Genomic DNA, 23,850 nt, shown 5'->3' with positions numbered 1-23,850 from the left:
CCGAAGTATGTTTCGCATATTTTCCGAGGGTACACTTCAAATAGAAAGGCTTTGCTTCTCTTATTTTAAAAGCGCGTTCCTACGTCATACATCGGCCAACTGGAAATGACTGGTCTATTGTAGAGATTTACAAACAAGTGAACTTCCCGTGAATAGTTTCAATTTTACACATGTTTGAAGTTTATTAAGGAAGTGTTTAGTTAGTAAATGTTTAGTGAAACTTTTTCCCTTTCGACGAGTAAAGAGTTTAATGTGGAGTATATTTTAAATGTACTACACTCTGCTTCATGCTGGTATTCTTCCTGTTTTCAAATAATGATTCCTTTCACTTAACATCCAAAATTGTGTATGTAAATTAAGTATGAAGTTAAAGTTCCCCTCTTCGTGGAATCTCATAAATTTTTCCGTTCGAGTGATATTAAACAGTACGTTTATGTAGTGGATAACAAAATCTGAATATTTTTCTTAAAAGATTACACATTACGTATACTGTATACTAACCAACGTCTGCCGCCGACGTGGAGGCTTCCAGCTCTTCTCTCGGGATATTGTGTTGTAATAATAATTCCTCCCAGCAGGATCCTTGTATTCTGCCCACCCTCCTGCCAGGAGACGATTAGGAGTATCATCAGGTCGCGGAGATGGGGGAGTCGTGGAAGATTTTAAGGGTAAGTTGGCGTATACTGGGCCCTGAAATGACAAGGAGAAAGCGAACGATCACAAACCACTGAAAGCAACCATCACAATACATACAATATATTTTGACAATACAATGCACATACAATTAGTCGTACCAACACCATAACAATTGTTCCAAAACATGGACATCGGAGAACAACAAATCAATATTGCATTTTTTAGCAAAATAAAATTGACAATCACATTATATCACAGTACCGAATACGTTAATTACCATAATTAAACATATCTGGCAAGTGCAGAGTTGTCTTAATACAATGCACCTTGAGTGACTACCCAAATATAGTTTACGAGTCTAAAGGATCTCATGCCAATACGCTAAAAAATGAATAAAACATTGATTGTTTCCGTTGACCGACATAAATCATCTTCATTTCTGATAATTTAGTTTCAAAAATAACTTATGTTCACTTTTAGAATCTTTTTAAAGATTCGATTCTAATTTTAAGGTTGATAACAAATGAAAACATGAAAGATTTACACTAATCAATATTTAAAATTAACGATAATGGCTTTGTAGTATAACATAATTTGAGTGACATTTAGAATGTTGCGACGCAAAATAATTCCTCGTTAATTAAAACATTGATTCCAGTAGCAACATGCTAAGGGGGAAGCGATAATCGGGTTCACACCCTTTTTTTTTTCAGAGTATTACGGAAAAATTAAAATATAGCACGTGTTCTGAATCGATATGAACTTAAGTGCTGAGAACTAGGGGTGTTCGGAATTGAGATTTCAATTCCGGAATTCGGAATGTCGATAATTCCGGAATTTTTCGGAATTCCGTTTTTCGGAATCTCGGAATTTCGGAATTTTCGGAATCTCGGAATTCCGGAATTTTCGGAATCTCGGAATTCCGGAATTTCGAAATTCCGAAAATTCCGGAATTCCGATCTTCAGAAATTTCCGATGGAGTTTAAAAATTCCGGAATTCCGATCTTCAAAAAATTTAGTATCGTGTTCTGGATTCCGGAATTCCGATCTTCCGAAATTTCAGATCTTGTTTCGAGATTCCGGAATTCCGATCTTCCGAAATTTCGGATCGTGTTCCAAGATTCCGGAATTCCGAACTTCCGATATTTGCGATGAAGTTCCGGAATTCCGATTTTCCGACATCAAATCTATTAGAGGCTTTATATTTTAGTATAGATATGTCGGAAATACCAACTGAAAATGTTCGTTGTGTAACAACAGTAGTGCCAATATTGTAAAGGCCATTGTTGACTTGAGTGATTTCCAACATTTGAGCTGTTTCGGTCATACTTTAAATATTGGAGTGAACAAAGCCCTTGAGCTACATCCAGTCAATGAAGTTATTAGGTAACTTCGTAAACTTAGACAAATTACGAGTCATAGCAGCAAAGTGAGACGTGCGCTGCAAGAAGCATTAGGCCTCCCGCGCGAAGTACTTCCGTCATGCACACCAACAAGGTGGTGGTCTACTCTTCCTTTGATACAGGTAGCTTTAACAAATCAAGAAGCAATAGCAAAATTTCTGTCCCGAACAAAATATAAAAACCTTATCCTTCAGAACAAAGAAATAGAGTTATTAAATATGATCATGACCCTATTATCGCCCTTACAAATGCTTTGTGACAGTATGTCAGCTGAAACATCGGTTACAGCGTCGGGCATATGGCCATTATATGAACAAATCTTAAAAGATTTTCAAATCGAAGAATCTCAACAGATAGAAGATACATCACAACAAGATGAAGCAAGTACACAGGAAACACATTTTTCGCTGTATGACTCTTTGACTGAAGAAGAAGATAGTGAACAGATGTTAGAAGCAGCACTCAAAGAAATTGAAAGAAGCATGAAAATGGAAATTTTATCTCCGTTGCAATCCCGATACGAGGAGGATGAAGAAAGCAGAATACTGTTGAAAATGTGTACATTCTTAGATCCCAGGTTTAAAGATCATTTGGGTGAAGATACTGAGATAATAAAAGGTAGAGTACTGAATGAGTTGAGATTTATTCCAGCAGGAAGTCCTAAAAAAGATGATCGAGGGAATGTTGGTTCTAAAGGATTTGACAGTTACCTAAAACGAAGGAAATTTGGTGACAGGAACGATAAAGAAGACAGTCAAATAAAAGAATTAAACCGATACCTAAGTCTTGGGGATGCAGATTTGGAGGAAGAGAAACTTGTTTGGTGGAATAGCCATTCCCACCATCTTCCAAGATTAACAAAATTAGCGAGAAAATATTTGTGTATTCCTGCTACGAGCGTGCCAAGTGAGAGAGTTTTCAACTGTGGTGGCAATGTAGTAACAGATTATAGAGCATCTCTTACCGCTGAACATGCTGAACAGTTAATATTTCTGTCCATGAACAAAGCTATTGTCCCAAAATAATTTTAAAATGTTATTTAATATAAGCTAAATCTTCTCATTGTTTTACATTATTGGCTTAGTATAACAGGGGATTCATAAATCAACACCTGACTTTTAAAGGTGCGATAAATTTAACTCTTTTAGGATTTCCCCTTTCTCAGGTAAATTTAAATACTTTATACTTTATTTTATACTTTCACAGCTACTGCTTCCTTACTATTTATCGTAGGATCATGGTTCATACCTCGTTTTCTGTTTTAGGATAAAGCATACTTTCCAACGGTACCACTCGATTGTGCGTATTATACACCGGAAACGGAAAAAGCGGGAGGCTTTTCGAAAAAAAAAATCGAAAATTTTGCGCCCCTCTGGCCCAAGCCTGGGTTCACGTAGGGATCTGAATTATTATTTTATAAAATACGTTGTTGTGTTCATAATACGTGTGCAAAATTTCAATCTTGTATCTTGAAAACTAAGGTCAGGAAAAATTTTTGAAAGTCTGAAGGTAATCCATTCTTTTCGTATATATATATATATATATATATATATATATATATATATATATATATATATATATATATATATATATATATATATATACTGTACTTCAAAAATATACTGTTTATTACTACTTGACCTAGAGTCATGGTTCAAACGCCATTTTCTTCAGTATAATGAGCCCTTTCCAACGGTACCACTCACATGTTCGTATCATACACCTGAACCGTAAAATTCGGGAAAAACCCGCAATTTTTTTTTCTTTTTGAAAAATCCAACCAAAACACTTTGCCCCTCGGATCCGGGCCTGCGTTTATGTAGAGATCTGAAGCTTTTTTTCTTATATATATACATAATACGTGTGCAAAAGTTCAATCTTGTATCTTGAAAACAAAGGCCGGAAAAAATTGTTGAAAGTCTGAATTTAGGCCCTATATAGGCCTATATTTACACACACACACACACACACACACACATATATATATATATATATATATATATATATATATATACAGTGGCGGATCCAGGATATGATCAAGGGAGGGACTAAACCATAATTTGCCGTTTTATCCAGTGTAAAACTGAATTGAAACCCATTTTATCCAGTGTAAACCTGAGCGTCAAGGGAGGGGGGCTAGAGCCCCGTAGCCCCCCCTTAGATCCGCCCTTGTATATATATATATATATATAATATATTGTGCAACAGTCATGGCTCATTTTCTTTGGTATATCGAGCCCTTTCCAACGGTACGATTTACATGTCCGTATCATACACCTGAACCGGAAAAATCGGGGAAAACCGGAAATTTTTCATTAAAAAATCGCCCTCTCGGAACACTTGCTTCCCTCGGCCCCAGGCCCGGTTTCACGTAGGGATCTCAAAGAATATATATATTCAGAAGAAATTTGCAGAGGTACACATAATTCATATGTAAAGTTTCAATCTGATATCTTGAAAAATAAAGACGTGATTTTTTTTAACTTGCCTTAAGAAAAAAGGAAAAACGCCCCTCCGCCCCCACTTGGCGCAGCCAAGTTGATCATCCGGTTCCAAAACGCATCTTGGGTGTTCTTAGGGCCATCATTGACTTGACCAATAAGAAAACGGCTTAAATACCTATTACAGAACCTAAATAAGCGGTCAAAGGCGATACTACGCCATAGTAACAGAAGTCGCTATAAATCTTAAAAGAGTTAAGCTACTGAGAAAGGTATATTTACTAGTGTCATAACTGTATAGATGTATCTACATATTGTTAAAATAACATTTTCTTATGTTTCATAACGTTAATAATACAAAAATGTTTCAACTAATACATTATTTGAACAAATGTTTCAATTGATATAGTTCATAAGATTCATAATATTTCGTATTTAAAATGTCGTTTGTACAGTATAACATTCCCTTAGTTTTCTAATGTTACATGTTAAATATGTGTAATGTATATTATTATTATTATGTTATTTGTATAAAATTTCCTTATGTTTAATAGTGATAAGTAGTTTTTATTTTAATTTGTAGTTAACGTACATTTTCATTCTATCTTTTATGTATGTCCAAGTAAAATAACCAGACTGAAAAATGCTATTTGAATTTATTTTTATTTTCAAAAGTAGAATTTTGTAGTAGAACTAATTTACACATACAATCAGATTTAATGGCAACCATCAAATATATACGATATTATTTCGTTCTATAACTGAGTACCGTGTTCCGAAAAGCATTAAACAAGGTGTACAATGATAGTATTGGATTTGAGGTAATGCATTTTTTTTTTTTTTTTTTTTACCTTTTTGTAAATTAATTGTAATAATGTATATTTGAATCAATAATGATAGTATTGGATTTGAGGTAATGCATATTTTTTAGTTTTTGTAAATTAATTGTAATAATGTATATTCTAATCAATGGAAATTTATACGAAATTTAAGTAGCATTGACCAATATCTTTAGAGAAGTTTTTTTTTTGTTTGTTTATTTGTTTTATTGATCATATGAACAGGTAGATTATAAGGGTAACAGTCCGCTACTATGTAAAGCTGTACGATTATTATAGTTTTTTTTTTTAATGTAGAAATTAAAATTAAAGGTTTCTTTAAATTAAATTAAAGAAACATGAGAGGATTAAAGTTCTATTGATATGGCATTTCATTATTATTTTGTGTTGAAACCTAGATTGTCTATTTCTCCACTGTTTTTACAAATATTAATTACAATTATAAATATATGAATGTTTCTTATATTCTATTTTCAATTCTCCATTAATTTAGCTCTATTATATTTTTATTTCTTCTTTATAGTAATACAAAATACATTTAACACTAAGGAAAGTTTATTTTTTATGTATTAAAAAAAGATAGCATGGCATAACAGTTAATATTTGTGTGTAATAGCATTATGCAAGGCTTACGTTATAAAAAACTATTTACTATCAGCTAGTTACGGAATCAACTATGTATGTGACTTCCGAACCACGTTTTTATTGAAAAGTTTCCATTTTCCAAATACAAGAAATTAAAAACTAAGAAAGTTATGAGGGAGAAGAACTACATGCTTTATCTTATAAAAATGTATGTATGTATGTTTGTTCCAACATAACTCTGGAACGCCCGAAGCAATTTCAATTAAACTTCGCAATTTCAATTATTAAATTAAACATATAACATTACAACCTGGAAACAAATTGTGTGTGAGAGACCTCCTAGCTTCCCAAGGAGGCGAGTTGAAAGAGCGTTAAATGCAAAAATAATGAGAAACGACCGGTATTACTGTCAAATTCATAGTTATTTTAGGTCGCTGAGTTGAACATTGACACTCGATATCGTTTAAATTTCAGTTAAGCCCTCAAGACCCCCTAACACCTCTATGGTTGGAGTGGCAAGAGGTGACATGTAAAAATAACCGGAAACTACCGATATTAGTGTCGAATCCATAGTTTTCGGGGTAAACCGTGTAAACAATCGTTGAAATGTGTATCGTAAGGGGAATTGGGGGTTCAATTATTTTTCATAAACTTACTCTGACCGTGCGAAGAACGAGCATTTCAGCTACGTTTTGAGAACCTGGCTTCTAAACATCAAGGAGTACGAGGGTGGAATAATAGCAGAGGAATGTCAGTTTAAGTGTGCAAGTAAATGTGTGGGTAACGAACATGAAACTCGCAACTTATGTATTCACCGTGGTTCTAAATTTTCCATTTTCTATATGTCATTTTGAAGCCAGACAGGGAAGGAACTAGTTGATACTCTTTCTGTATTGCACTGGTGGCCCAGCTAGAAACCATGTATAAATGTCATAGAACCTGCCTTTGGGGAACATTAAAAAGACAAGAACCAATAAATGAAGTGTTTAAATTTTGTTCAATGAGTACCATGGCTAAGAACTTTCCGCTCAGCAGAAGGACGGAGTATAGCCACCACTGACAACGAGTGAAAGGAAGTTTCATCATTATATCTGTCTGAGTTGATGTCTATCTCATAATCATGTTATTTGAAGATTCCAGTTTCTGAACTTTTGTAACTATGAAATCAAGGAACTCTAAAATTTCAAAATCCAGTTACTTGGTTCTACAATTTCGATTGCCATGACTCAGAAATTTCAACATTCCGAGATTCTGATATGCTGGAACAACGTACAGTCGTTCGGCATTCTGAATTTCAGATTCGGAAGTGCTAAACCAAAGTTCTCATTTTGAAATTCCGAAATTTCTAGATGAAATTCCGAGATTCCGGAATTACGAGTTTTCGAAATTCCGAAATTTCGGACTGAAGTTCCGGAATTCCGAGATTCATGCATTACGAAATTTCGGGATGAACTTCCGGAATTCCGAAATTCCGAGATTCCGCAATTCCGAGATTTCGAATTTTTCGGAGTGAACTTACAGAATTCCGAGATTCCGGAATTCCAAAATTCCGAGATTCCGGAATTCCAAAATTCCGAGATTCCGGAATTCCGAAATTCCGAGATTCCGGAATTCCGAAATTCCGAGATTCCGGAATCTCGGAATGAGAAAATTTTTAATTCCGATTCCGGAATTAAGATTTTCATTCCGAAATATTCCGGAATTCCGGAATCCGGAACACCCCTACTGAGAACCCTCCCTTGATTGATTCAACAATTGTTCTTTCAACTAACGTTAAAAACATGTTAACCAGCTTTAAAATTATAAGCTCGCAATTATTGTCTTACTCGCTCAGGATGAAATGCGTAAATTTGCTTTTGAAACCAGGAATATATATAGATATTGATATGTCGGGTTCCGATATATTTTGCCAAGATTTAACAATGCCGTCCAGAAAGTCCTGTTTAAGTGTTAACTCTCTCTCGATATAAAGAGATAAACAATTTTCCCAATAACGTATGCATAATAACAATTTCGAACATATTTCATAAAATCAATATTAGCTGTAATAACTCTAACATGAATATGTACGAGGGACAAGGGCACCCATGTTGTGGTTTCCAGGGGGGGGGATATAAGCGAGGTTTCAAATATAGTTTCAAATTTTGCTATAACTAATGTTAAAATTCTATTGGGCTTTCGATTCCCAAGTACAATTTTCTCCAAGGAGGGGGGCGAGCGCCCCACCTTGACCCCCCTGATGGGCGCCCTTGACGAGGGGTGACTGAAAGGTTTTGAGCCTAACATAGAAAATGAGAATCTAGAATAGAATAATTACTATATGTATTAGAGTAGTACAACCTTTGATATTAATGTGTTTCACTCTTGGTCTCAAGTAATTTCTTCTGTCTTTTACAGGCTCTTGAAGTGAGTGAGATGGCAGAAGTTGGGAAAATGGAAAAAATCGAATACAAGCCAGTCATCAAGTATCTGCAATTAAAAGGAACGGCGGCATCTGAGATCCACTAGGATATGGTCAATACCATAGGTGACTTTGCCCCTTCATATGCCACCATCAAAAGATGGGTGCAGGAATTCAAGCGTGGTAGGTAGTGTTGAACATGAGAGAGATCTGGGAGACCATCAAGTGCTACCACCACGGAAAACATTGGCCTGATTCTTGATATAATCATGGAAGCTCGCCGATTGTCAACTCGACAGCAGACAGACTGGGCATATCACAGGAGCGAGCAGATCATATTCTGAAGAACAGCTTGGTTTATCAAAAGTTTCTGCTCGATGGGTCCTACGTCTTCTGACTCCCAAACAAAACGCACTTGGTACCTCCTATCCGTGAACAATTTGAAACTGTTAAAACGTGATGTGGACGATTTTCTCTGTCAATTCATCACTATGGATGGACGAGTGTTGGGTGCACCATTAGCGGCCAGAAACAAAACAACACCCCAAATAATGGAAGCACCACTCCTCCCCTTCCCCAAAGAAGGCAAAGGTGATCCCCTCCGCTGGCAAAGTGATGGCCTCTGTTTTTTGGAATTTCCAAGATGTGATATTCATTGATTACCTGCAAAGAGGTCATACCATCACAGGACAATAGCGACTTTCTGAAAGAAACTTCGAGTGCAAATTCCAGAAAAAGGTCACAAATGATGTCCAGAGGCGTTCTCTACCATCATGACAATGCTCCCGGTCACACATCAGTAGTTGCCATGGCTACTGTTCACGAATGCAGCTTTGAACTCGTCCTCATCCACCCTATTCTCCAGATCTGGCCCCCTCAGACTTCCACTTGTTCCCTAATATAAAACATTCTCTAGCTGGACGACGTTTTGCAAGCGACAATGATGTCATGACAGCTGTGGAGGAGTTTCTGTGGTCACAACCTAAGGATTTTTCTTTTCTACTGGGATAAGAGCACTGCAGCACCATTGGAGCAAGTGTGTTGCTGTCCAAGGGGATTATGTTGGAAAATAAAGATATTACCAAATCTGTACTTCTTATAGTTTCCTCAAGGCTCAAAACTTTTCAGTCACTCTTCGTATATCATTATTTATTTGAGCCCAAAACCATTCAATAAATATTGTATCAAATACGGCAAAGTGCTTCAGTTGTTTTTAAGCATTGTTGTGCGTCGTATGATGTTATGTCACTGTAAAAGTATATTTTTGAGTTCTATTCATGTTAAATGAATGAGTTTTTTTTTTTTTTTTTTTTTTTTACTCGTAAATAAAAATAAAAGTTAGTGCTGCAAGTTTGTACTTTTCAGATAGTTTTCCTAATTTTTGAAGCTACAAGAAGCTGTCAAATTCATACCGAAATTAAATTATTGAAATGAAATTTAATTATTGATACCTGGCATTTTTATTTGTATCTTATTCTGGCTAATTGGTATTATGAGTAACATTCAGGGCCGTACTGGCCAGGCGGGAAACCGGGAAATTTCCCGGTGGGCCCTGGACGGTGAATTTTTTAGTGGATACTCTGCCTTGTACCATAAGTAGCGGTAGACCTATATGTACAAAAAAGGCACACGTCACGCACTCCTCGTATACGGGAGTAACGGAACGGAGGAATCACACGCCAAGTACCGGCAATACAGTCAGCTAATCGCAGACCAGCATGGCTAGTCCATGATGTTGCGAAGACAGACTTTCACATTTTTCATAATTCAACCCTTGAAAGCATCCTGATTTTCCACTCTGCTTTATAATTTTCCTAATATTGAAGTATTCAGCTAAATTGAAATCTCAAATGTTGCCACAACTTGAAACTAAATAATAATTTACATTTTACAGCACCGTTGTTTTCCATATGGAAAATATACAGGACCAGATTAAGACCATTGGAGGTCTTGAAGCGGAAAAATACAGGGGGGCCCCATCAAAAACTTTTATGATGGGTCCTCTCACAACATGCTCAAAGAGCCCATGAATTATATAGGAGAGACTCATGTCATGTTTTTTAAACTTTAATGGTGAAAATGTTTTCAGTAATTTAAAAATTTTGGGGGCACTCTTGGTCACGGAGTCCTGGAGCAAAAAATGAAAAAACTCGATTTTTTCTTTTTCTAAAAAAAAGGAAAATGTTTATCTCTATAGAGGAAAAATCACAGAAGCAATCACTATGTTGGAGGTAAATAGGTTTTTAAATGATGTATTTTAAAAGCGTGTTAAGAGCATCATAAGGGGCCTTGTGCAGATGCAAATTTAAATCAGTTTTCTTTCCATTCTCCCAAAAATACTTAAAGGAAAAAATAAAATTCATTTATTCGTACCTCACTTTAAAAGGATTTACCAACGTGTGGGTTTTCCTAAGGACTGTGTGGTTCAGTGTGAAATAAGTCCTTTGTGGATCCATGGTCTTGGCTTGTGGGAAATAAGTACAAATTACTATACATTTGCTTTGAGTTATGCGTACTGCCAGTACGCAGTACGTACATGTTGGGGTAGGAGACAGTACATATATGTGCATGGCTCCCTAGAAAGTACCTTCCGGTGGGCCCCTGGGTTGCAGTACGGCCCTGGTGACTGGTACTATATACAAACATAAATTTCATATTTTATTACTTTCTTTTCATCCAACACCAGCTAACGTGACAGATTATGCAGATTTTTCAGACTCAGGTAGGCTACATTCTCTGGAATTTAATAGAACGCTGACCTCATCCATCTGACGTAACGGGGTTTTCAGCATGCAGCATGCCATTTCGTACCCACCTTTCTTCCTATAGCTTTAAGGTACAAATGCCACTGTATTCTTTGAATTGAATCTTTTCTGTTTTATATTGATTTTTCTCTTTCTTTCATTTTGATGCAGTACTCAATACACCCTCTCTCCTCGCATGATCACGCAACACTTGAAGGTTAACATGTTATAGCTGTCAGCAATCCACAAAGCAACAAGTTGTTTATAGAAACAAAACAAAACAAGACAGCCCAGAGGACCTTAAAAAGGCAACTTCCGAATTCCAATTTGAAACAAAAATGGAACCACAAATGATTTTCAACTTTATTCGTAGATTTAGTTTTAAAAATCTGTTTATGTCCATTTGAATAACTTTTACCACACTGTGAATTGATTCAATGTTTTCACGAAAAATATTCACAACGACTGCCTCAAGGCGATTGAAATTATTGTGATTTTTTTTTTTTTTTTTTTTTTTTGACAATGCGTATTACGACTAATTTTCTCCAACCCTTTGGCTCAGTGCACAGTATACAGTATTTATCGTAATTTGTCCTATTGATTGAAATAATACATTAAAAAAAAAAATACAATTAAATCTCCAAATTGCCTGCGCGCTAGCGCCATCTATTGACATTAGGCAGGCAGACAGCGCGGGTAGAAACATCTATTAGAACGATTGTGAACTATTAGAAGCCTTACACACAGACTGAAACCAGCGTTGCCAGATCTAGCATCCTGCCCAAATCTAGCATAATTTCAGCAAGTTTATCAAAAAGCCGTAAAAACCTGGAGATGAGAAAGAAGTTGGTCGTGGGAAGAAAAAGAACGGCAGAAATGTATCCTCTCCCATTGATTCATACAGTCGGTAAACCATACAGGCAGTCTTATTCTCCAAAGTAAGTTAGAAACGGCTTTGTTTTTTTCTTTTTGTGGCTCCACCCAGGGTTTTCCAATCCTTTAACTGCGATGGATGGGAGGAGCTATGGGGGATATTCTCCCCACAACTTTTTGACAACTTCACCATCTTTATTTCTGACTTCATGACCATCTTTATTCCTGAAATGAAAGGTCCGAGACCAACCAAAAATCTGCCCCCCAGCAGACAACTCCCAACTCCGCTTATGCTGCGAGGTAACTTTCTTTCAAAATATGTAAACAAACACTTTGCATTCATTTATACGATATATACGCCATTGAGTCTGGCAACGACTGCACTAGCACAGACAAAGGATATACAGACCGCAAACTCCGCGGCAAACTGGAAATTTCGGGAACAGTAGCGCCTCTGCACCAACGACGACGGAACTAATCAGTCGATCTGACGCCACCTTCGAGGCTTTGTCTCACTGGGCGCGGGTTAGGATACTAGCACGTGGTGGAAGAGTGGCTGCGAGCACAGACAAAGGATACCCTTTGTGCACACTCGCAGCCACAGGAGGAATTTCTATATTTTTATTTAAAACTATTACTCTTTGGCTCATTTACTTGCATTTGGGGAACAGCTTTTTATGTTGACGTATTTTGCAGAACTTGGGCATTTTCAGTGAACTCAAAAAAAAAAAAAAAAAAAAACTAAATATATATATATATATATATATATATATATATATATATATATATATATATATATATATATAAAACTGGAAAGGAATGTCAAATCCAGAGGCAGTACAAGAAAAGCTGAACACAAGCTAGCTAATCATTCTGCACTGCGTCTAACACTTGTGATTCAAAGCAGACGAAAACAATCCCCTGGTTACTATGACAACCTATGACGTCACGTTCACAGGCCGATGGCAGCGCCATCTCACCCGGGACGACACATCGTTCCACCCACCCGAGCGCTGATTGGCTCTTTCGCTGTGCAGACGATAAAAACTGATTTCAATTGCACATATTGGAAGTTTGCGGTCTGTATATCCTTTGTCTGTGGCACTAGTTTAGTTGAGTTAAAGCTTTGGTGCGTGAAGTATTGAGTTCTATCCACGCATTCTTGCGTTCTGCGTATTTTAAGTTACGTTATCGTATCATAACTTCGTTTTTTTTAAAACTCCTGAATTAGTAATTAGGAGGATCTAGCATAATTTGACCGAATCTAGCACAATTTCGATCAGGTTTTGGAATAATTCCGAGCTATGAATCTGGCAACGCTGACTGAAACATTCTTGTATTATAATAAGGACATGAAAATCTTCAACAATGTCTTCCACTTTGTATGAAAGATATTTCAATGAACAAGAGAGGATATTACTTTTACGGGTTATCAAGGCAACAATATCTCTTAAATTTCTATGAGAATTTGGAAACTCGATGTCAATTCTTTCTACAAGTTTCCTTTTATTCTTTTCTTCTTTTAATGAAGAAAAATTATATAATTTTAATTCGGAAATCTGCAATTTCAAATGTCTAAAATAATTTTTCCGATTCTGATTTGCAATTAGGGTACACTGTAAATATCGTTAACATTTTTGGTGATTTTTCTTTTCTTTTTTCTTTTTCTTTTTCTTTATTTTTTTTATGTATACCTTAAGTTTAAAAAGGGAGGGATGCAGCTAAAGCAGTGATCCGGTATCTTCTACATTTATTAACAGTCAAGATGGGTACATTATATTAGACATTATTTCGCCATTTATATTTCAACATAAAGTTCAAAATTTCAAATCATGATAACTAAGACCTGTTTGACAATTTTCTTGTTAAGTTTTATTTGCTGGCTCAATAACACTTAGAGGACCAGGGCCTTTCAGCTGGCTTGTAGCGTTTATGCCTCTCGGGTGATATGGTCAGCATATTGGCTCCTCTCACCATTCATGCTGACTTTCTAGACTGGATTTGCTATTTTACGGAAATAAATTAATCTGGATGACTGAAAACCTCCCAAGTACATTAATATTTCAATACTAGTAACGGAGTGAAAAATTTGTTTTATGGGATTTTTTTAAAGTATAAAAGTAGTGGACAATTAACAAATAACTTATAATAAGGAACCTGTCTTAAATATATCATAGTCTGGATTTCAGTACATAAAAATTACATATGAATAAAAATTCGTTTCCGGGAAATGATCTATTATATTATTAGACCCTCCTAATATGTGGCACTACTACTAGAATCACACAAATTCTAGCATCAATGGAGGGTTTCAAACTAACTTAAGAATTTATAATGTATTATGTGGGTGTGTAATATTCTTGAATTTGTGTGCCGATTAAATAAAATATTTTAAAATACACATTTCCTAACTATATATAAAACTACAAGAGCTGACAAATTATTGAGCACTTCATGTACGGCTACAATGATTAAATTTGGTATGATTGTATTTTTCCGGAACTAACCCACAGGAAAATTGCCAAAAGTGAATATTTTTAATTTTTGGGGAGGTCTAAAAAGGGGATGAAGAGTTTCCCTATGTTATTTAAATGGGCCATTTTTGGACCTTTAATCTCATGTTTTAGGTACTTAAGATTGGAATAAAAACTTAAAATTCTGTATGCTTGTACATTTTCTTTAGCACTATCTAAGTACATCAGTAGAATTTTTTTTTTAAAAAAAATCCAACTTTAGAGTGGTTTTATAGGGAACCGAAAACTCTTTCTCATGTTATTTATATGGAACACCTTTTACACCCCCAAATTATTGAGTACTTCCTGTAGGGCTACAATGATTAAATTTGGTATGACTGTAGCTTTCCGGAACTAACCCACAGGGAAATTGCCAAAAATGAATATTTTTAATTTTTAGGGTGTCTAAAGAGGAGATGAAGAATTTCCCCATGTTATTTAAATGGGCATTTTTTTGGGACCTATAATCTCATGTTTTAGGTACTTAGAATTGGAATTTAAAAACTTGAAATTCGGTATGCTTGTACGTTTTCGTTAGCGTTATCTAAGTGAATCATCAGAAATGAAAATTTCCAACCGTAGAGTGGTTTTATGGAGAACTGAAAAATCTTTCCCAGGTTATTTAAATGGGACGTCTTCTACACTCCAAAATGTTTAGGCACTTCCGGCAGGATTAGAATGATGTTATTTGGCATGATTGTAGCCTTCCAGGACTAACAGACAGGAAAATTGCCAAAAATTAATATATTTATTATTTTTGAGGAGTCTAAAGGGGGATGAAGAAATTTATCATGTTATTTAAATGGGCGTTTTCTTGGGATACAAAATCTTATCTTTTAGATAGTTGAAATAGGAAAAGAAACGATAAAATTGTGGGTTCAAGAGGTGCGGGGCCGTAGGCCGAGCAAAAGCAATGTTTGGGGGCGAAGCCCCCAGATGGGCAGATTCAGGAAATATGAAGAGGAAGTACACGAAATAAATGTGAGGCCGTATATTTACCGTTTTCTTTCTTTTTTTTTTTTTCATCTTTCTTTTAAATTTTGATACAAAGTACACGTTAGTGCCTTCTACAGACAATATTACACCATCAGACATAATTCCATGACAATGAAATGTGTGTGCGGAGTGTAAAATTTATGGAGATATAACACTAGGTAGATATAATTGAAAGATATGTCATTCAACACAGCTACATGCAAAGATGTAAAGCAAACACGAAGTACATGGCGTAATAATTGCAATTCTAACTCACATTATTCACGAGATTGTGCCTGAATTCATAACATCCGTATGTAAAAATTTTAACAATATGTGTAGCAGTGTCCGTAGTCTCACTCAAAAGACAATTTTTCTGCACTGAAAGAGTAGTCAGTTTATACGAAGGATGTCCGGAAAAAAAAATTATAACGTTGTAAAGTACAATTCAAAACATGTGATGCGTGTGAAAGATTTATGGTAGAGAAGCTATATACATTATACCTGACTGTTATTTTCAGCATATTCACTATACACATTGAAGCACTTGTCATAGCATGATACCAGTTTTTCTATACTATCCAGTGGTTTAGTTGAATCGGAACACACCTAAACGACGTTCCGAAAAACTGTCTTTTACATTATATAGTTCAGTAATAAATTGGCTCGTGAGCCGTGTGCATTATAGTCATTCCGATATTATATATATATATATATATATATATATATATATATATATATATATATATATATATATATATATATATATATATATATATATATATATATATATACTGTACGTATATTCAACTAAATCACTGTCATCGAACTCTTACCGCCAATGTATTCAAATCTTCTTTAAGTAGACGACAAGTGCGAAGTGCTTTCCGGACAGAGTCTTTCAGCATCCGAAATAAATGGAAATCAAATACCTTATTATAGCTCCATATCTCACTTTTGCTAGTATTCTCAACTTGTGGCACGCGTTCAGGCTCACAATTCGATATCGTTGAAGTGCGTATTGTCTCATTGCTCGACTGAAACTGAGATATCGTAGATGAGTTATGCTGTGTGCTGCGTTAACTGTTCCTACTTTTCGGAAAGCACTTTTCCACTGCTGATGAACTCAAAAATACTATCATGGTTCAATAAATCAGCGGCAACAGAGCACAATGACTCTATAGATAAAATAGGTATGATGAAGCTTGAATGTCAATTGTGAATATGGAATGTATTGAAAAGTAAAGTAAGGTATGTAGTTTATGTGGCACAAGTATCTTCCACACACTATTTGTCTTCCGTATTTTACAACAGAACGCTTTTTTTTTTTTTTTCGGACAATCCCTCGTATATAAAGTTACAGCAGGTCAAGCCTTTGAGCCTACTTATCCACCACCCACTATTTAAAAATTGGCGCTTCTGTTAATCATGAATGCTCATATTACTTAAATATGGTTCTCTTATGCTCTCTTAACCTTCTCTATGATCGCATTTCAGACAGACATAATTCAAAGCTACATGGTCAATACTTAGTATAAACCTATGCAAGTCGATGTAATTAAGCTGCTTTACGTTCCTGTGGGAACACCCATAAATTCCTGCAATGAAACGAGACAGAGGCGAGCAAGTTAATGAAGAAATTCTTCGGCATTATATTGGCCTCTGTGCTCAACAGATTCTGGCTGTAATCAACAGAGACAATAAACACGCTTGATTCAGAAATTTACCTGAATACATACTACATAGGGCAAGTTTTCTCCTGATTAAGTTTCAAACTTTAATACAGAAGAGACCAGATTGTTTTGCAACTTCTCGAGTGTGAGAGAAGGCTCTAAGCTTAAAAACTTGTGAACACAGCACAGCGGAAGTGTAAAGCACTAAAAGGTTTTCTTCCCGCCCTCGAGAGCAAATATTTTCCGTCTGGAATTCACTTGACAACTTTACAAAGAAGAATAGGGAAAGATGCGTTCCCTTTAAGCGCATCTTTCAGGAAAATAACTTCTTAAAAGTTGCAGTGTTGCGTGTTTTCGAGTTACCACAGTACGAAGTTGCGGAGGGTACAAACAATGTGAAAAAAAAAAAAAAAAGAAATACAAGGGAATGCAAAACTACAAGTACTGAGAGAAGAATGGAAATCCCTCATTTGCCCTTTTCGCTTCATTTATTCTTTTCCTCCCGCAAATACGCATAAACAGTTTCAGTATTTCACACACAGTCAACACAAAGTCAGTACCAAGAATTTCTTCCTTGGTTTTAGTCTTTAACTGACATTTTCCCGTTATCATTTCTTTCTTTCTCTTTCTCTCTCTCTCTCTTTTTTTAAAATTTAAAACCATACAGATTACCAAAAAGAAGTTTGTCTCTTCTTTCTTTAATCTATACAATTACAGGAATAAGTACCAAAACCGATATACGATTTTATTTTTGGTTTCAAACTGAAACTAAACTAAATGAAATGAAATCTTTAAGTTTTACGTCCCACGAATATGCCGGCTAGGCTAAAGGAGACGGTGATGAGAAATAAATGAAATGGTGGAATGAAAAACGTAGGAAGAAACGGAAGAACCTCGAGAAAACTCACGTACATTGTGTTTATCCACCATAAAGCTCACTTGGCGCGAGCTAGGATCGAACCAAGGGCCCCATGCACCAGAAGTGAACGCTGTATCACTGAACCACTGCAGCCCAAATTGGAACTAAAGGTCCAGAATAAAAACGTACCTGCAATTTTACTAAACTCCAGTCTTTATTCTATCAAAATGCACATAAATTTATAAAATATACGTAGTATACATTGACTTGTGGAGATCTATTGTATTTGTTGACATGTTTGAAGAATGATACGTCTAGAAAGCATACCGCAAAACTGACATACTTAGACACTTACTCAGTGCCGCTAACTTCAAACGTTATAAAATTCGATCTTGAGAGGTAGAAATTCTCAATTTGGTCTTGAACTTCCCACGTTATACTAATTACAAAATTACAAGGGGATCACTTGAGCGCGCTCGTTTGTCGTGAGTTTTATTATGAGCTAACTCCTTTTGAAAAATGTAAGCGTGAGTTGAGTTTAACTAAAAATGTAGGTGGGTTTGAGCATTAAACCACGCTCAATTTCACGCTCAACACCGGATATTGTTATTTTCGTAAAATAGTGTAATTGTCCATTTGTACGTTTGCTGTTGTCTGATCTCTTTGGCATCTCTCCGAGAAGAGACCTTAGATGCTAATTTGTCATTAAAACAAATGACGCAGGTTAGGGAGGTTAGCGCAAGAAACACATCGAGGAACTGGAAGTGTATCTTAAATGATATTTGTTCAATTGGCAGAATTTATCATATATTTTTAATGGTTGTCCAAAATAACACGATAGTTCTATTTCCTATACCATCTTTCCACTTACAGAAGGTGTTAATAGTGATATGGCAATTCTATAGTTGGAGTGATCTTTTTTTAAAATATTTTTAAGACATAAAACTATCGTTACGGTTTTAATCATTAAAGTGCTGAAATCCAAATATGCACCACAAGTGTTGCTATTTTTCAAAGTAACTATGCAACTCAATGACCTATACTGGTAGTGACAGGCAGTAAACATAATTACCAGGAGAAATTAAAAAACCTGAATTAGTTAACATCTGTATAGACCACTCTGTTAAATGTACACTCATGTCCAAAATTATTGTCGCATGTCCATAAATATGTTGTTGTAGAAATATAATTTGATAACGAATTCGCCCGGTATTTCTTATAATGTTAGTATGTGTATAATCGGCAAAGACATGCATGTGGCAAATTTCATGTCAAAAAGCAGTAAATAAGAACAATAAAACGAAATAAAATTTTCTTGTCCATTTAGAAACATTTTGTTTTACTCATTCTAATTTTCGCATTTATAATTCTTTTCCTATGAAATTTACCACAAATATACATTTCCCGATTATGTAGATAGTATCAGTATTAAAAGTACCCTGCAAAATCATCAAATTATATTCTTTCAAGAAAAAAGTTATAGATATGCGACAATTAATTTGAAGATTAGTGTACAAGTAATGATTTATGAAATAAGAGTATTCTTGCAACACTTTTCGAGTAAATTACTTTTTTCTTTATTTCATTCACTCGGAAACTACAAAAATAAATAGGCATTAAATCATGAACTTTTCGTTTAATTATACATACGTAGGCTGAGGAACTAGTAATCGGAATTTTCCAGTTGAGTCAATTTTAATTCACATTGTGTAGTGACATTTGCAGATTTCAAACAAAAGAAAATATTTTTTTAAATTTATTTAATGACCAAACACCAAATGTTCACAAAAAGCAGCTGAGTATATTTGTTATCGACTAATGTCAATATCTTTTGATACTCCTGAACATTTTCTAGTAATGCAGACATCCATTACATGTAATGACTGATCAAACGGTCAGTAAGTGTTTACTGAACGATTTGCCTTACTTACCATACATTTGTTGAGTACTAATGGAGTCTTTTCTTCTTTTCGGAAAGAGTAAATATACAACAATGATAAAGCCAAACAAAGAAAACGCTATACAGATGACCATTGGAAAAGAGGAACAAGTGTAAATCACAAACAAAAGTAGGAAAGTAAGAACACTTAATATTGTGAAAGCGTTATTTAAAACATTTTGCCCTTTTTATGTTGTTTGACTTTTAATTATGATCATACACCACCACACATTTCATATAACCTTTCCGATTATCTTTGCTGCACTGGGCCCCGAGTCCGTTTCTCGGTGGGGCAGCCTTGGAATTTGAATGCATTACGGTGGTTCGGATCCCTTGTCCATTCGGATGCACTTGCCACTAAAAGGGGACGCTAAATACCATACAACAAACACATTTTATACTGTTGTAATTACTAAGTTTAGGGCTTTCAGGTCATATTCTTTTACTTCTGGAGCAAAAACGAGCTCTTAATATTAGGGATGCACACGAGACGAGACGAGACGAGAAATGGAAAAGTCTCGTCTCGTCTCGCAGCCTCAAATGTTGGTCTCGTCTCGCGTCTCGTCTCGTCTCGCAAATGTGAAGTCTCGTCTCCCGTCTCGCATAAAATTTTGAGTCTCGTCTCGCGTCTCGCGCGAGACTTTCTCGCATGGTCTCGCAATCTCGCATATATTCTGGTCAAAATTTTGCAATGTGTTATTCTATGGCTGTTAATGAATGATGATGTGATATTCTGTCCGAAGGCAGGTATTTGACCTAAAAGTCCCTTCGCAAGCTGAATCCTTGGTGGTTTGCCATTGCTTTCCATGGGATGAATGTTCATAACATTCTAAGGAGACGGAACCTAAAGTTCAACATGGTATCCGAACTTGTGTCCCCTCCGCTCCAAATAAAAAGAAAAGTTGTGCTGGAATTTGATTCCTGGACCATTAATTTTCGTCAAATTAACCCTTTCCGGTACCCGGCTTTTTGGGCTATTTTTTAGACTTTCAGTCAAGCAGCTACTGCATCGTCACTATTTATCCTAGGATCCTGGTTCATACCTCTTTCTCTTCAGAATGAAACTGGCTTTCAAATGGTACCACTTGTATGATCATACCATATACCAGGAGCGGGGAAAATGATGTCAAAGGAACAATTACGGAGGGAATTTTTTTCTCGCACTTTGGGCCCCTCTGGAGCGGCCCTGAGTGAACGTACTCATCTAAAAAATCTGATAAATAGTACTTGGTATACTAAATGTGTGTGCCAAATTTCAAGTTTCTATCTTGAATAGTAAGGGCGGAAGAAATTTTATCAGGAATTCCCACCATGCCCCAAATTACAGTAACACACCATGATCTCAGGTAAAAAAATTCCTGAGACATCCCTAATATCGTCGCCACTATCAACATTTACACGTTTTGGTCGTTTCCTTGAAGGGTGATTTTCCATTATAAAGATGTTTTTATACCGCCAAAAGCGTTTGTAGACAACAAAAGAACTCCTCACAACACAATACGACCCAATTCTTTTGGTTCGTTCGCGCTTGTAGCAATGTTGCATTATCGCATTTTATCAACTTTCGCTTTCAACTTATATAGTGTTGCCAGATCTAGAAAATAAAATTACTGACAGATATAGGGCCATTCCTACCATCTCGCATCAAACCTACAGGGCCATCCTACCAAACCAGTGTTTGAATTAAACTTCCAAACTAGAGGGGGATGTTTTTGATAAATATATAGAAAGAAAATACTTATTCCATGTAAAAAATATCATGTTATTTCTGCGAGACGGACCCGGGATAAACTTTGACGAGAGGGGATTTCCCCACCATCCCCCAACATAAATCGCTAGTAGTAATGTGAAAAAGACAGAAACAACAGAAATATCATATTTTGCAGCAATAGGGAGTCTTATTCGCTTTCCAGACCAAAAAACAGAAGTTCATGTATTCGTGCGCGCCCGCGTGTATGTGTTTGTGTCGCAAAATAAAGTCCTAAATCGATGTTGTAATAAATTTCCAATTTACAAAGCTTTTCTTTTTTAATGATGTTTAGAAACTAAAGAAGGCTTTAATTCTGAAAATCAACCTTGAATAATAATAAATCTCATAAAATGTCTATTGCCCCAATCATTTTTTTGTTCCTGGAGGAATTAACACTCAACTTAGAAAATTCAATAAATGTAAAATCACTAAATATATAATTACATGTAATTCATAAATGTTGCGAGACTGCGAGAAGTCTCGCGAGACTTCTCGTGCGAGACTTAACTGAGTCTCGTCTCGCGTCTCGCATAAAATGTTCAGTCTCGTCTCGTGTTTCGTCTCGCAAATGCGAGACGAGACGCGAGACGAGACGAGACTTCTCGCGTCTCGCGTGCATCCCTACTTAATATGTACCTGAGGTATCAAATATTGCTCCCAGTTGGGAATAGATATAATTTTCCAACACGTTTCTCTTTCGAGGGCTTTTACATCTTTATTCTCTTAATTTGCCGCATATTTCATTTTTCTTCCATTTTATCTTCTTTTAATGCTAAACTTATTCCAAGTTTCCCGGATACCACGGATTGAGCATGCTGTTTCTTGTGCAAATTTTTACAAGATCAAGCAGTTTATACTATCTCTGCATCCAAATGACGACGGCACAAATTTTAATGCGCACCAACTTCTCCAGGCAAATAGAATTGATTCGTATCTACGGATGATTCCCATTAATTAAAATATATTTGGTATAATAACGCTTAGATGAAGAACAATGGGCTATCTACTTTCGTGAGACAATAGCAATGGTTTTTTTGCGAAAGAAAAGCTTGAAGTTAATATTCAGAAGAATCCGAATGTTGTCGAATTTCCAACATCTACGAAGCTACCACTCCGAGTGAATACGAAATTTGTTCGACTGGTGTCAGTGGTTGTAGAAATAAGCTTTAGCATCTATAAAGGCTTATCTACAAGTAAAAATATGATTTTAATAAAAACAACTTAGAGATCGTTAATGTTGTTAAGGAAAATAACTTTATGTTTTCCTTCCTAATATAGGTATGCAATATATTTAATATATTGTAAAGTTCTGCTTATGTAGGTATAGGTAGAGCTAAATTATACACGGGAACGTTTCTCCCACTACCGTATTTTATTATAAATATCTCGCTATTAGAAATGGTGTAATACAAAGATCACTCTAACACAAATAATTCACTAATACTGGGTACAGAGAGGTATCCCAAGACCCGAGCAGCCTAGGGAAGGATCTTCACAGAGATCCGAGCACAGTTAAGTGGAGTGGATTTAGGATCCCCAATGCTCCACGCAAGCAGAGGGAGGTTTGAAAGCCACAAAGCTCAACGCAAGGTGGGTGGCTGAAGTTAGGAGTCCCACAGAGTTCCGAGAAAACTTAGTGAGCACGAAATGAGGCCTAGAGCTCGGAGCAAGCTAAAGGAGTGGAGATGACCAGCCAAAGACTGTTAGTGGTTGTTGAAATTGTCCTGGTTTTATAGTTGCTCGAGTGTGGCGGTGGCGCTGGTTGTTCTCAGTCATCACATGATCAGTGGTGTAGCGGTGTCCCTGTCGTCTGCTACTGTAGTAACTCGTATTAGGATTCAGTGGCGTATTTACGATTTTGTTTCGGAGGGGGCTTTGCCTGAAAATGTGAAAATTCTTCAATATATTTCATATACTTTACTATAGTAAATAAGATTTCGGGAGGGGCTTAAGCCCGGAAGCCCCCCTAAATACGCCACTGAGGATGCACATGCTTAATGTTTATAAATATGAGCACGTATTGGTTAGTAATCAGAGCCAGAGTGTGGGATATTACAATATTATATTATATTATAGAAAGAGCTACATTCGTAGTTTATACTAAGTTAATTTCAATTAGGTAAAAAGAGCAGTTGCCAAAATAGCAACACCTTCCTTCCTATTTTCCCCTTGAGTTGAGTTGATTTTGAGTTTAACGTCCCGTTCAGCAGCGAGGCTAT

At 35.9% G+C, this 23,850-nt stretch overlaps 1 protein-coding gene across 2 annotated transcripts in view; it reads right to left on the bottom strand.

Moving 5' to 3' along the window:
- The window catches only part of LOC145671163 (WW domain-containing protein tag-325-like), a 561,143-nt gene that overhangs the window by 186,481 nt on the left and 350,812 nt on the right, over positions 1 to 23,850 (bottom strand). For both annotated transcript variants that reach the window (XM_081739998.1, XM_081740000.1), the window contains exon 3: positions 502 to 690. In XM_081739998.1, coding sequence (XP_081596124.1) covers positions 502 to 690 — 189 coding nt within the window. The remainder of the gene's footprint in view (positions 1 to 501; positions 691 to 23,850) is intronic.

The sequence above is a fragment of the Thermobia domestica genome, chromosome 15 (genome assembly GCF_964235325.1).
Source record: "Thermobia domestica chromosome 15, izTheDome1.hap1.1, whole genome shotgun sequence".
Classification (NCBI taxonomy): Eukaryota; Metazoa; Arthropoda; class Insecta; order Zygentoma; family Lepismatidae; genus Thermobia; species Thermobia domestica.
The sequence above is the reverse complement of the archived record's forward strand: the minus strand, read 5'-3'. Positions and strand labels throughout refer to the sequence as shown.